The 13,469-nt window shown below is 36.7% G+C and overlaps 1 protein-coding gene across 1 annotated transcript in view; it reads right to left on the bottom strand.

Annotated features, from left to right (window-relative positions):
- Positions 1 to 13,469, bottom strand: part of COL14A1 (collagen, type XIV, alpha 1) — a 112,936-nt gene that overhangs the window by 48,417 nt on the left and 51,050 nt on the right. Inside the window, exons 16-22 of the mRNA XM_009079201.1 lie at positions 10,958 to 11,090; positions 9,763 to 9,834; positions 8,829 to 8,971; positions 4,978 to 5,107; positions 3,840 to 3,962; positions 2,359 to 2,508; positions 1,582 to 1,698 (exon numbers count right to left, since the gene is read on the bottom strand). Coding sequence (XP_009077449.1) covers positions 1,582 to 1,698; positions 2,359 to 2,508; positions 3,840 to 3,962; positions 4,978 to 5,107; positions 8,829 to 8,971; positions 9,763 to 9,834; positions 10,958 to 11,090 — 868 coding nt within the window. The remainder of the gene's footprint in view (positions 1 to 1,581; positions 1,699 to 2,358; positions 2,509 to 3,839; positions 3,963 to 4,977; positions 5,108 to 8,828; positions 8,972 to 9,762; positions 9,835 to 10,957; positions 11,091 to 13,469) is intronic.

The following is a 13,469-nucleotide window of genomic DNA, read 5'->3' as shown; positions in this document are numbered from 1 at the left end:
AGATTAATTTCACTGCATGTACTGAAGCTAATAAAAATCACTAACCCTGTAATCAACAGGCTTTGGGTCTGGTCCTAAATTATTAGAGCCTAATGAGAAGCTGTTGCATTATGTAATTCAATGGCATCCTTTGTCTGTGCCTCTGGTTCTCAGAGTCCATAATGTGATTAGCAATTGTGAGAGAGACTGAACTAGATATTGCACTCCAGGTTCCATTAGTAACCACTTAACAAGATGATTAAGGAATAGGATTTACAGGGTTCCAAAATTAATCCTGCTAAATTCTGAATTGGAAAATATGTTGACAATGGGAAAATCCTTGGTACTGGAAATAGCATAAGGTATGAAGAAAAACTTCAGCACAATTCAAAATCTGTAGCAGAAACAAGTAAAATACAAGCAATTGATCTCACATTTTACAGATTATATAAAAAAAGCACCAAATAGTCATTCACTGCCAAGGAAAAATAACCTGATGCTTACCAGGTGTTACACTAGTATAAAAATAATTGATCACTCCCTGAACGAGACACGTCCAATCTGACAATCAAATCCCTTCATGATAGGTCTTAATAAGATGCAGTTGTTCACTTTCTAGCTTGCTCTGCTCACATTTAGGTGCTTTTGGCTCAGTTAAAACAATTCTGGAGGTTCTGTATGATGAGAGCAGAATGCTGGATACCTCCCAGATGAGAAGGAAGTCGCTGTCTTGTGCCAGCCAAGATCTCTGCTATCTCAACAGCTTGTCTGTATTCCAGGCCTATAAATAATCCTTCTCACCATCCATTTGCCATTCCACAGAAAGGTCATTACTTTTTTGCCACAAAACCAGTATTATGTTCATGATACCTTTAATATATCCCATTAAATGTTACTAATTGCACTTCTCTCAAGTTATCCAAGGTTTTAATTTGTCACCATCCAAAAGGTTGCTGGTGGCTACTTGGGACAGAAGAGTTAGTCTGCACAAATAGTGACTTCTCCATGATCTCTTCTGGCTACACCTGAGAATCAGTGAGACAGAAGTGGCTGTAATTCACCTTCTACCTACTCAGTGCTAAAAGCATCAAGACACCTTGTGTGGCTACATAAAAATATGTCATGTTTATCCACATGAATAACATTACAACAAACTACAATGAACAATCAACAGAGCAAGAACAGACAAAACTGGACATTGTTCTGACTCTGTGACCATGGTCTGTACTCAGTCAGAGCTTTCCTACACTTCTGCCCTTCTCTCCTGTCCATCCTAATCCGACAGAGCTATTCCAGATGGTTTATTTACAAACTTATATGTATTCAGTTCATCCTTTATCCATCTTCTGTTCCTCATACCAGTGAAAAACTCACCCATCTTCTACTGACAGATGAAAGTTACCAACATCTGTTTGACATGAAAGGACAGGAATGATATTTCTACTCCTGAAACATTCAGTGTGTACACAACTCTCTTCTGTCCAGCATTTCAGGAGCCAGTCTACAGGTCAGACTGCATACAATTCCTACCAGTTAACTACACAATTCACTTCTCTGGATTGGGCTGTAGCTGCATATTAAATTATTTTTGTAGTAACTTACCCATGAGTGACTCTATAACTACCCTGTATGCAGTAGCATGTCTGTGAAGCTGCCACTGAGCACACAGGCTGGTCATGCGGACTTGATAGGAATCCAAATTTGTCACACCCAAGTACACTGAAAATTAAATATAAGAAAATTAGATTTACAACTCTAATAAGACACACAAGAAAAAGAATGACAAAATACTTAAAGTGAAACATGTGCAAATTCATTTTTAACAAGTAATTTCCATAACTGCTTTAAAAAAAGTCAAGAAAATCCAGAACAAGAATTAAGAAAAGAAGTGAACGTTTAAACCAAATGTTTGGAACTTTAGTTAATTTAGTTAAGACTAAATAATGAACACTACTAAAAAATTCAGTTAATTACAAATAGGTACAAACGTATCATAACAGCAGCATTTCTGTCTAAATTTAATTTCAAACTGAGCTTTAGATATATAAAGACCAAATAATATTATATGTATATGGAGCTAGAAAAACTAGACTAAATAAACTATTTATTATGGAAATTTATATCTACTACTAGGCACATATATTTTTGGCTGATAAATAGTATCTGTTTTATGGCCCCTGTCTCGCTAGCATCCAGCAGATCACTTTAAAGCACTTTAAAGTCTCATAAAAAGAGAGACTTGCATTTCAGGAGAACAATTTGCACACAACTGAGAAAGTCTTTCATGGGAAAATTTATACAGGGAGCTGTACAAAGCCATAGTTATAATGCTAGAACTGTATAACTATAGAGATCTGAACAGCATGAAATCATTCTTACAGGTTTTGGCTACGCCTGTTAGGGCATCACTGAAGCCTGTTGAGTATGAAGCAAATACTTTAACACTGTACTCCGTTCCACTGAAGAGATTTAGAATGAGAATGGTATTAATATCATCCCCTACAAAGGTCTCCAACGCAGGACCAGGAACTGCAAAAAATGAAATAAATTAGAAAATCATTCACTCACTCACTGAATTAGACACCTCCAAAATTGCATGTGCTCCTAAAGTTACTGCTACTTTTTCCCCTCTTTTTTTTTACCATACACAAAACAAAGACATTCTGCTCAATTCTTGCATGGGTAGAAGACACAACACACTTGGGAAATTCAGCAGTGGGATTCATTAAGGCAGAGCTAGACACTGGCATCTGTTAAGATCCTTTTGTTCTGCTTACTACTGCCCTAAATAGGCAGCCAAAGATCTCCTCGGTTTGATGGTGTGCCAGGACCAACGGGGGGACAGCAGATGCCAGCCAGCAATACAGTCCCTCAGGGGTTCTTATACAACAGCATCATTTAACACTGCAAAAATGATAATGAAAATAGAAAAGAATAAAACTTTCCCAAATCAGAACTGCAAACAGCTCCTTTGTCACCTCTCTTAGCTGTTTTGGATACACTTCAGAAACTAGGCAACATTATTGTTCTTGGACAGTGTTTTAGTCCCTTAATGCTCACACATTTGTGTTTTGCTCTCAATAGAGAACCCTGTTTTGCTGAAGAAATTTGACATATTTTGGCTGCCTTGTCTAGGTGCAACGTGAGGTTGGGCAAAGGATGCAGCACACAAAATGGGCAATGAATAAAATATCAGGTGTTTGAGAAGAAATTAAAACTTTGTATTGTGAGGGGAAATTAGTTGAATATGAGAACACAGGAGAGACGACCAGGAAGAGAGCAAAGATAGTCTCTGAAGTAAAGACAGACATGGTAAAATGACATAAGACAGACTGAAAGAGTTGGGATTAATCAGCCTTAAGATGAGAAGTCTAAGGGATAATCTTACTGCTGCCTATACTTACCTTATGGGAGGTGGTAAAGAAGATAGAGACTGAATGCCTTCTGTGGCAAACAGGAAAATGTAGTAGAAAACAGAATTGGCATCATGGAAAATTTTTATTAAATATTAGGAAAGACAATTCCACAGTGACAGTAGTCAAAAACTCCAAGAGATGTTTAGAGAGGTTTCAACATCTCCATCCTTGGAGATATTACAACCTTGTCTGGACAAGGTTCAACTAAACCTGTTGCAAGCTGGCCCTGTTTTGTTCAGGGAGTTGGATCAGATGACCTAGGGAGATCCCTTCCAACCTGCATCAATTCTGTGACTATGAAGATGTCATGTTCAAAACCCTAAGCACTTTCAAGGCTGAAACTGCAACTGTGAGATTTAAGTACAAAATTCAGCAAAAAATGGAGTCAAGACATCGCACAGAAAGAAGCGACCACAAAAAAATAAAACCAGTTTAAAGACTCACTGTTGGTAGGTTTGTAGACAACTCTGTAACCCATTGTTGGTGAAGGTGGGGCATCCCAACTGATACGTAATCTGTTGTACCATTCATCTGAGACACGGAGGTTTCTAGGAGCAGATAAGGGCACTAAAAGGAAACCAAACTGGGCTTTTACAAGTTCATCTTATACATGCATGTGCAGAAAAGTCAAGACATGCAAACAAAACTAGTGTGACACCCAGTGCTCTCAGATTTAAAGGTAAAATTACCAGGATGAAACCCTGAATCAAATTCATCCTTTGCATTTACATCAATTAACTACACACTTCGCTCAACAAACAATTAATTTTGAAATGAATTCCAAACTTTGTCCCTATATTTTTAAAAACTTTTTTCTAAAAATGTAAGATAATTGAGAGATAATTATCTTTTATTCATATAGTTTCCTCCAATCCAAGTGCACTGAAATTTTAAATGCATAAATCATGCTCTTGTGAACAATTAATGCTGTCAAATAGAATCAAAGGAAAGATTTACAAGTGATTTAAATCTTTGCACAAATAGCACTTCAATTTAGGCAGAAATTATGTAAATTAGGATAATAATTCAATATAATTATACTATCATGACTAGCAGTGCACAATGAGATGATTTTTTACAATATACAGTAGAGAGAAGACTTAAGCTACAGATGAGTAATCTTCTGGTACTGGGTCAGAACTCTAGAGATAATGCAATCACTTCTATAAATAGTTCAGCAGCATTTTTAATGACCTTTAGGAAGTAATGATCTCACACAAAAGAAAACCTAACAGTACAATGGTTGGTTTGATACAATCCCAGCAAGCATTGTTTACTTTATTTTCTGCATTAGTTGGCTTGTCCTTGGTGAGCTAGCTATCAAGGACTTACCAGCTTTATTACTCAACAAGTTTCAGCAAACTCACAGTATTTGAATATAAAATACAACTTGTCAGTTAGAAGAAACCCGTGGTTTATAAATCAATCAACTGAGATTAATATAAAGTTCAAGTCATATAAATCATGCAAAATAAGCCCACATTTATACTAAAATACATTACTAGAGCCAAGGAAAAAGGGCCAAAAGAATCTTTTTTTCATGCATATCCTGGCCAAAGATGAGTGGAAAGTTTGTACTTACGAGTTTTGCCAGGAGCTGAGACACTGACTCCTTCCCCATCAGCATAGATGGGAGTGATGGTAACTTTGTATTCTGTATCAGACAGCAGAGGCTGAAGCAGAAGAGTGTTTTGTCTCCCAGGCACCATTACCTGAGGCGTCAGAAAAAGCAGAAATAATCAAGCTTAAGCTACAGACATAACCTTTTTTTCATCTTATGTGATCTCTGACACCACACTCCACTGGCATTGCTGTATAGTTTGCATTTCTAAATATTCTTGATACTCTGCAGTAAAATAAAGTAAGTACATTATTCACTCTTTTAACCGATCTATTGTTACACCCAAGCAAAACAAAGAGGAGAATGTGCCTATGGGATAACACCCTTTTACATTAAACCTATGAGCCACTGCAGCTCCATAAACCACTCCTACTATATAGATCATCAGTACAATTTTACTGTAGAGACAAAATATATCCTCTTATTGTAATTATTCTAGACACAAACATGATTTTCCAAAGCTATGCCCATTAATAAATGTTGATTGTTATGTTTTTTGTAGACAGAAAACCTTCCTTTCCTGAGAGGAAGAAAGAACAGTTCATGAGATCAGGAAGCATTGAACTAAGCAGGAGAAATAAAACCTGTTTGTCCCATCTGCATCTAGTCTGGGGGCGAGCAAATGAAGATAGCTATTTAGGAGAGGAAGAAGGAGTACATCTCATGAATACAAGAGGACCCCAAACTGCTGTGAAACAGGGGAGATTTGCAACAGAAATCCAACCAGGCAACCTAGTAGAAATCGAGAAGCTGTAGAAATTCCTCTGGACAGTTTTTGGTGTGCTAGAGTAAATGTTTCAACTCGCTGAATTAAGCACAATAACAGGTTTCCCCATGAGCAGCTGCTTCTAAAACTTTTCAATAGATTACTGTATTTTAGCCAGAGCCTCCAAAACAGTGGTGATAGAGGTGCCAAGCAAAGCCTTGCAATCACTTAACTTATCAGTGAAATTTCAATCTCAGAGAGCCTCGAAAGCCTGAATGAGAGGCCCCAAGCACATGGAGTGGACATGGTAAAAAAGAGAAACTAGTCCTGTGTTTCCTGCACCACACCTGTGCTCTGAAATGATGCTGTTGGAAGCAACAGTCCCAAGGTCCAACTTCATATTTTGGACATTCCCTGGACCAGGTCCATTGTGTGAGTCTATCACCTGAGCCAGCAACTGCACATATTTGGCAAGAAGTTGAGAGAACTATAAGCCCTTTAAACTCAAGGGGGAAAAGCAAAAACTAAGTCTGTAAAAGTGTTTTGTTGTTTCAAAGAAGACTGATGCACGTGATGATAGCAAAGTTTGGAAGCATATACTCAGACAAGAAAGGTCTCACCAGTTTTAACACTCTAGGATACATTCAAACTATTTGTAATTTTGGCAAGCGATACAAAGAAGGAAATTTATCTAATACACCCAGGTGCTGAGACTTGTCAAAGAAGTACTTCATACTTTGATCAAAACTGGACTTAAACCATCTAAATATATGTGCATGAAAGATTCCTGTGTCCCTCTTCCATATATATAATCAAAACACAGAAACTAAGATTCTGAAAAAAAAACTAAAACCCAATGATTTTGGTTTTATTAGGATAGGAGATGCAAGCATTGAGAATTCTCTCCTTTCCACACGTGCACATCAGAGACCTTCTACAGACCAACACAGTTTTCAGCAGCAAGAAACATTTTTGGCTTTAAGGAAGAGAAAAATTGTGATCTTTCCAGTATGTAAAGTACACTCAGGAACATATATGCAGTTTAGGGCTTGACCTTTCTGTACTCTATTACATTTTCTAGTCCCTGATTTTCAGCCAGTTGCATCAAGAATTACAAAGCTTATTAATATTTTTATGGAAAGGGAGGAGTAAGTAAAACTTATATCACTGAAATCAGAGCCAGAAAACTTAAGCATCCACCACGGAACTGTCACGCTATAGGACATTTGAGCCCAGATTCCACAAAATGGTTGGGTTCTGCTTTAAATATGTACTTACACATACAAACACTCCCCTAAAAATTTAACATCTGTGTTGTTTTATTGACATCGGTGTTGCACCTCTCAGGTGCTTGAAGCCACATGATAAAATACATTCATTCCATTTAAAATGTGTTTAAGTATAAGCTTAGGTCATTCCTTATTCAGTAAAGTATTTATGAATGTGAATAATTTCAAAGATGAAATGTGGTTAATCTGTTTGCTGAATTGTGACCAAAGGTAATAAGACTTGAGAGCATACTTAAAATTAAATCATTTGTGGAATTAGAGCCAAGATACCTACCTAATTGTACAGTTTTATAATTTTAATGAGCTTTTGAGTCAGCTGCAATACTCTTCTGATAGCCACAATTTGAATATCTTTCCTACAGTTTTAATTTCATTTTAAAGTCACTGAATACTAAAACAGAACTATATTTATACCATCCAACTGAATTTGAAACCTGAAACAGTAAATCTGGGAACAAAATTTCAGAAATGTGGGGTTATTCTCAGAACAGTAAAATTTGTGCCATTATGCTTTGCAAGTTTGTCACTGTACCATTCTAACATTATAGCTGAGGTAAATCCATAAAACATGTTTCCCAATCCGAAAGGACATCTCTACACTGAAAATTCATTTTCAGATTACAGTTGAAAGAGATGGCTAAAAAGTAGCTTTCCAGCAGAGTCTCATAGAAGATGAATTAAACCAAAAATGGAAAAAGACTGATTTATATTTTTCTAGGAAAAAAAGATATTCAACTAAGCCCTTATAATATTTTTTATTGACATAGTCTGATATAGGGCTACAAATCTCAGCTGATAAACATCATAGGGAACAAACCATATTTTTGATATAATGATTCTATGAACAGAAGTGAGTCACATGGCAGACACAAAAGGATAATGGTATGGGAAATATCTTTGCATTCTGAACTATTCAGTAAGGAAATAACATTGAAATATCCAATTCAATCTTTTAAATATATCTACATAGAGCTATCCCAAAATTTTATAAGTTAGCTTTTGTGGAAACCAAGCATTGCAATACTAAGATTTCCCCAATTTAAAAATTATTTTAAAAAAGGCACTTGGCCTCACAGAATTCTGAAAAACTGTGTAAGTTTAAATTCTACAGCTAGAGCATCTTTTTTTTTTATGGTTTCCTATATGCTTCAAAGGGTACATGCAGTATTTTGCATTCTTTCAAATATTTTCCAAAATCTTGATGACTGGAAAATTTTTGTAGAGGATAATTTTCATTTTGATCATCACGTGGCATTAGAAAAATAGCACATATTCTTAGGCACTTAGATTAAAAAGTGCTATCCTTATTGTGACATGCTCACATGAGAAGTATGAAACCTCTGCATTTGAACTTTAATTACATTGCTTTAGCATAATATGAGACACTTAGGGAAGGAATAAAATTGCTGAAAGAAAAATAATTGCTTCCGACTGCACTGTACAAACATTTAAGTGTCATTAAAGCACAATCTCAGGATAGAAAAAGGCCTTTGAGTGAAAAATTAAGTTAAAAAAATAAAACCCCTAACTTGCATAAATTTTAAAACTACAGCAAAAAGACTCCAGACAGCTAGTCTTTTAATGTGACTTCATTAAACATCTGTGAGACTGTGCCTTGATTTTACCTTTGACTGCTGTTGGCTGCAGTGCAGCAGGTGTTATACTATTAGAACTTTGAAGTTCAATCTCACCGTAATACCAAACACAGATCTTTTACTGATTGCCAACACCAGAGTCATATAAGAAAAGATCATGTCTTAGCAATTAGTACACAAGCTTATGAAGCCAATTAGAAAAGCCATACAGACCATTCTTACCGCTTCCTCAGCACGGTCACCTTTAGCGGTGAGATAGGTCACTCTGAACTGCTGAACACTATAATCTGAAATGTCCCACATCACTCTCAGACTTGAGGTTGTTTCATCATCTATAATGAGGTTTCTGATGCCTGTTCGAAACACTAAATCAAAAAATATTTAATTATTATTTTCTCAGCTCTATTTTTAGATTTAAAATCATTGATATATTCTGCTAATTATCACCAAGTAGCTGCAAGCTCTACTGAAATCATGGTGTGTCTGCAGATCCATGGTGGGGAAAAGCCATATAGTTCAGTCATACTTTGGCTTAATAACATAAAAACTGTAAGCATTTATTAAAATAATAGTTATCCTATACTGCCATTAACATGTATCATCCCATCTGCTTTGTTTAGCTTATTAGGCTTACAGAGCTCTCGAATAATCAAAACTAGAATGCTACAGAATAATCCAGAAATGTTGATCTTTAACAGTCAGTTGTCTAATTCCAGGGAAAAGGAACAGAACAGTCAAAGCTAAACAAAATTCTGACAAGTTTCCAAGCTCATATTTACAATGGGAAAGAGAAATTCTAGCTGGATTTTCCAAGCTAGTCTCTGTACACCTATGTAATATTGCTGGTACCATTCAGAGTTCCTACACTGTGTTATGGGTTGGCTCCTCATCCACACATGGCACGTGCAGGAAGCTGATCACACACAGAAGGATGGTGCAGGACCACAAGTGTGCACCTTTCTCTGGTCCCTTGCCTGGGGTTGACACCTCCACAAGATCTGCCATGGCAGTGTGCTGACCATGTGGACAATCAGGAATTGGGGTTATCAGCTCCTCAGCAATATCACAGCTCCCAGCCCTGAGACCTAGTAGTGCCTGTGAGGAGTCTTAGAGCTTTGCATTCAGCATTCAAACTGTTGCCATTTGCTCTGCTTACCTGCTATGGTGGGCTCAGAAGCTGTGGCACTGGTAGTAGTCACCAGGGTAGGGGTTGTGGTAGTACTTGCAACTGAAAAACAGTACTCAGCTCACTAAAAATTCAACAAGACATGGAAGTCACAGTATTGTTCTTGGATTTCTAACTATGACAGAGAAACTATGTGCTCACACCTACAAGTATCCCACACACTTCAGGCATTTCAGAAACTACAAGGGAATTACTCATTTAGTTGACTTTAGGCACATATATGTGCAGAATTAGTACTTAGATCTACAGATTAGATGTAATTACAAACTGTACAATTAAATAAGAATGCATATATTTTCCCAGATTTCTATGCATAATGACTACTACTTTGACAATTTGTTAAGGTTGTGAGATTAATTAAGTTGAAAATTTTGTCAGCGTGCTTTACTTTTGTTCAAGTGAAAACCAGAAAGTACTCTCAGCAACACTGGGCAATATCAGTTTCATTTGGATGGGTAAAATCTTGTCTTAACATAATGTTCAAGATTAAACCTGCAATTAAATTACTATGAATCCAATAAATTTTTGAATAGCCACATAAGAAATATATGTTTACTTAACCACATCATTATCAATGAAAAGAGAATACCTGAAGTAATGGCCACTGTTTTGATCATAAACTATAAAATACAGTGTACAGAATAGTCAAGTTTTGTCTTTGCTACTTCCATGTCAATGTCACAGGAAGCCTGTAGGCTTTTTGGACTCCTATTTCAGCCAAGAGTGAATTCACTTCTAGTTGGTATAAATTACATAAATAAGAAAAGGTATACTATAAATGCCAAACAAATTAAATTCCTGAAAATTAGTTACTTTAAAAGATTTAACACACATCCCTTCCAAAATCTGATACATCTCATAAGGAACCCTCTTCAAAGACTAAATATTGAAATGTAGGATGGAAGAATGTCTACCCAGATCCAAAGGTTATTATCACCACAGCTCAGATAGGGAGCCAAACCATCATTTTGATTCAATGCCTTCTACCACATAATATTAAATAAAAAAAGCAAAAAATACAGTCAACAAAGCCCTGGTGCTAAACCACCATGTTCTTCAATATTATACCTACCCAAAGATGAACTGTAACTTAAAAATAAGATATATGCATTAAATTAAAATCACTTAAACATCTTTAAAAATTGCAATCAAAAATTGGTCTTACATGTAGCTCCCAGAACAGCAACAACTTCACTTTCACTTTTATCATCAAAAACTGCCAGCAAAGAAACTTCATATTCTGTGTCTGGCAACAAACCCTCAATAACATGACTGTCTTCGTCCCCATTTATGACAACCTAAGTAACACAGCAAGATTAAAGAAAATCAGTTCTGCATTTGAGTAATTTATATGAATTGACTGAAATGCAAGAAAACGACTGAAAAGAAGGAAAATAGATTCACCCTATAAAATGAATGAAATCCACACTCAGATCTGCCTAAAACATTTATTAGCTATATTGAAGTAAAAATTATCAGAGAGTACATGTAGAAAAAACACCAAATATTTAAAATGTATTGTCCTATGCTTTCACCCCCAACTAATTAATTGCTAATGCTGACCATACCTTTTTTCTTTTTTAAAAACAAATCACTACAATTCAAAACATTTATCAGTGAAAGGCACATAACAGGGTAGATTAACTTTCATTCATATTTTTACCATTCAAGCACTGTTATTACTAATGTATTCAGCATCTCCACAGCCTTACAAAATGCTGTTTCTATACCAGAACTGTAATCTCAGCTATGGTTCCACACTTTTGAATGCAACTTGAAAGAACATTTGCTGCAGACTTGAGGATTAGGAGACATGTGCTGATGAGAAGTTTGCTATACAGTGTGAAGCTTTAAATAATAATTTACCTTATTTCTACCTATGACAGAAGCAGTAGACTCACATGTGCAATGTTAATTCTAAACAGTTTTCACTTCAGATTTTTGTGTGTTCCATTTATTTTATTGCAAGGGGTCGACAGACAGGGAGGAGCTGGAATGAAAGGGACTCAAAGCTGTTGTTTAAGAACCTGAGCAGTAATTCTGGTGAAATTAGCTGACCAGTTTTGGGAACAGTTTTTATATTACACAGACAGATATTACAATAAAACAACCTCTCTCTAGGTTAACACAAGTTTTTAAAGGTGGCCAGTGTACACACAACATGGAACTTAGACTAATAATGGAAATCAAACAATAGATACATGCTGCATAAAATCTACTACAGCAGTTAGCAGAAACAGTGAATCACACACTTCACTCCTTTAATTACCACAGGAGATTTCCTGAGTTGGCCCTGGGGAAAAGGGACCCATAACACAATCACAGACTCAAATACAGAAAACAAAAGCAGAAAGAAATTAGTAGGGGCCACGCCTTCTGCAGCTATCGAGTAATGAATCAGGCATCCCAAGCTTTCTGGCACAGATTTTCTTGGGAAAATTTCAGGGACAAGCTGTGAGTGAGTCTAGCTGTTTACTAAGTAGATTCAAGTAATATCTTCCTTTTCAGTTCCCCAGAGCCTCTAGTTGTGTACCAAATCATTATAAAATATCTATACATAGTTACTGTCTCACACAACTTTGGCATACTTTCCAAAGCATCACTTCCATCACCCTCCACTCCCTGCTAATGTAGCCCACAAAAAAAACCCAACACAAAGTGCTGAGATTTCAAATGGGCAGGACAATTAACAGAAACAAGCACACGAATGTAGCAGCATGCATTTGCTACAGTAACCTAGAAATAAAAGGTCACTCTTAAATTTATTCTGGATTTTTAGGGTTAACACCCTACTGAACTCTCATCACCCATCAGCAGTGTGGGTGAAGTGAGACAAGAGGTGTGTAATTCACCACCACCCCCTGACCCCACTCAGCTAATTGGCAAGTTGGGTCCTGGGAGAAAGATGAGGGAGTGTGTGTTGTTTCTCTGCATGACTGATCACTTAGCTGGGAAAGAAGCTTAAAGAGGCAACAGCCTGGAGGTATTGTGCTATCCTAGGCCTGACCCCATTAAAGAGGTCATGCAAGGAGAACAAGAAAGCAGCTTGGCATTTTTAATATTTCAACATTCTAAAATATTAGGGCCTCCAGCAGTTCTTAGCAAATACAATGGACAAGTGGAACCTTAACAGTTCAAATATTTCTTGATAATTTATTCTCACATTCAAAGAACACAGATACCTTAAATCTCACTTACAAAAGCACATGGCTTAAAGGGGTTCACTGGCAGCTACTCATTGGAACTTGAACAGAAACAAATCAGTTCATCTACTGAGGAAGAAAGTGCTAGGGGATGACCTGTGTACACTCACTCATCTGCCAACTTCTTTTTCCCTGTTCACTCCTCCAACTCCTTCTTTTCCCTGTTCACTCCTCTAATTTCTTTCTTTCTTGCATGACTACCTCTCACGAGAAGAAAGGGAGGAGAGAATCAGGTTAAGCTAAATGCACAGAAAAAAATGACACATAATCTAAACTAGAATGACTGCTTTCTGCCCTAATGGATGACAAAATGATGCATGAAACCTAGGGCCAGGTGGGAAATGTCATCTTTCCCCCTGAGTTCTGTACCCAGATAAACAGTTTGCAGATGTGGCCTCTCCACACACTGCTGATGCCAAGACAGCAAGATGTTTGAGAGTCATTAAAGACTGAAGAGTACAAAAGAAGCCAAAA

This window comes from Acanthisitta chloris, unplaced genomic scaffold (genome assembly GCF_000695815.1).
Source record: "Acanthisitta chloris isolate BGI_N310 unplaced genomic scaffold, ASM69581v1 scaffold3927, whole genome shotgun sequence".
In the NCBI taxonomy this organism is placed as follows: domain Eukaryota; kingdom Metazoa; phylum Chordata; class Aves; order Passeriformes; family Acanthisittidae; genus Acanthisitta; species Acanthisitta chloris.
The sequence above is the reverse complement of the archived record's forward strand: the minus strand, read 5'-3'. Positions and strand labels throughout refer to the sequence as shown.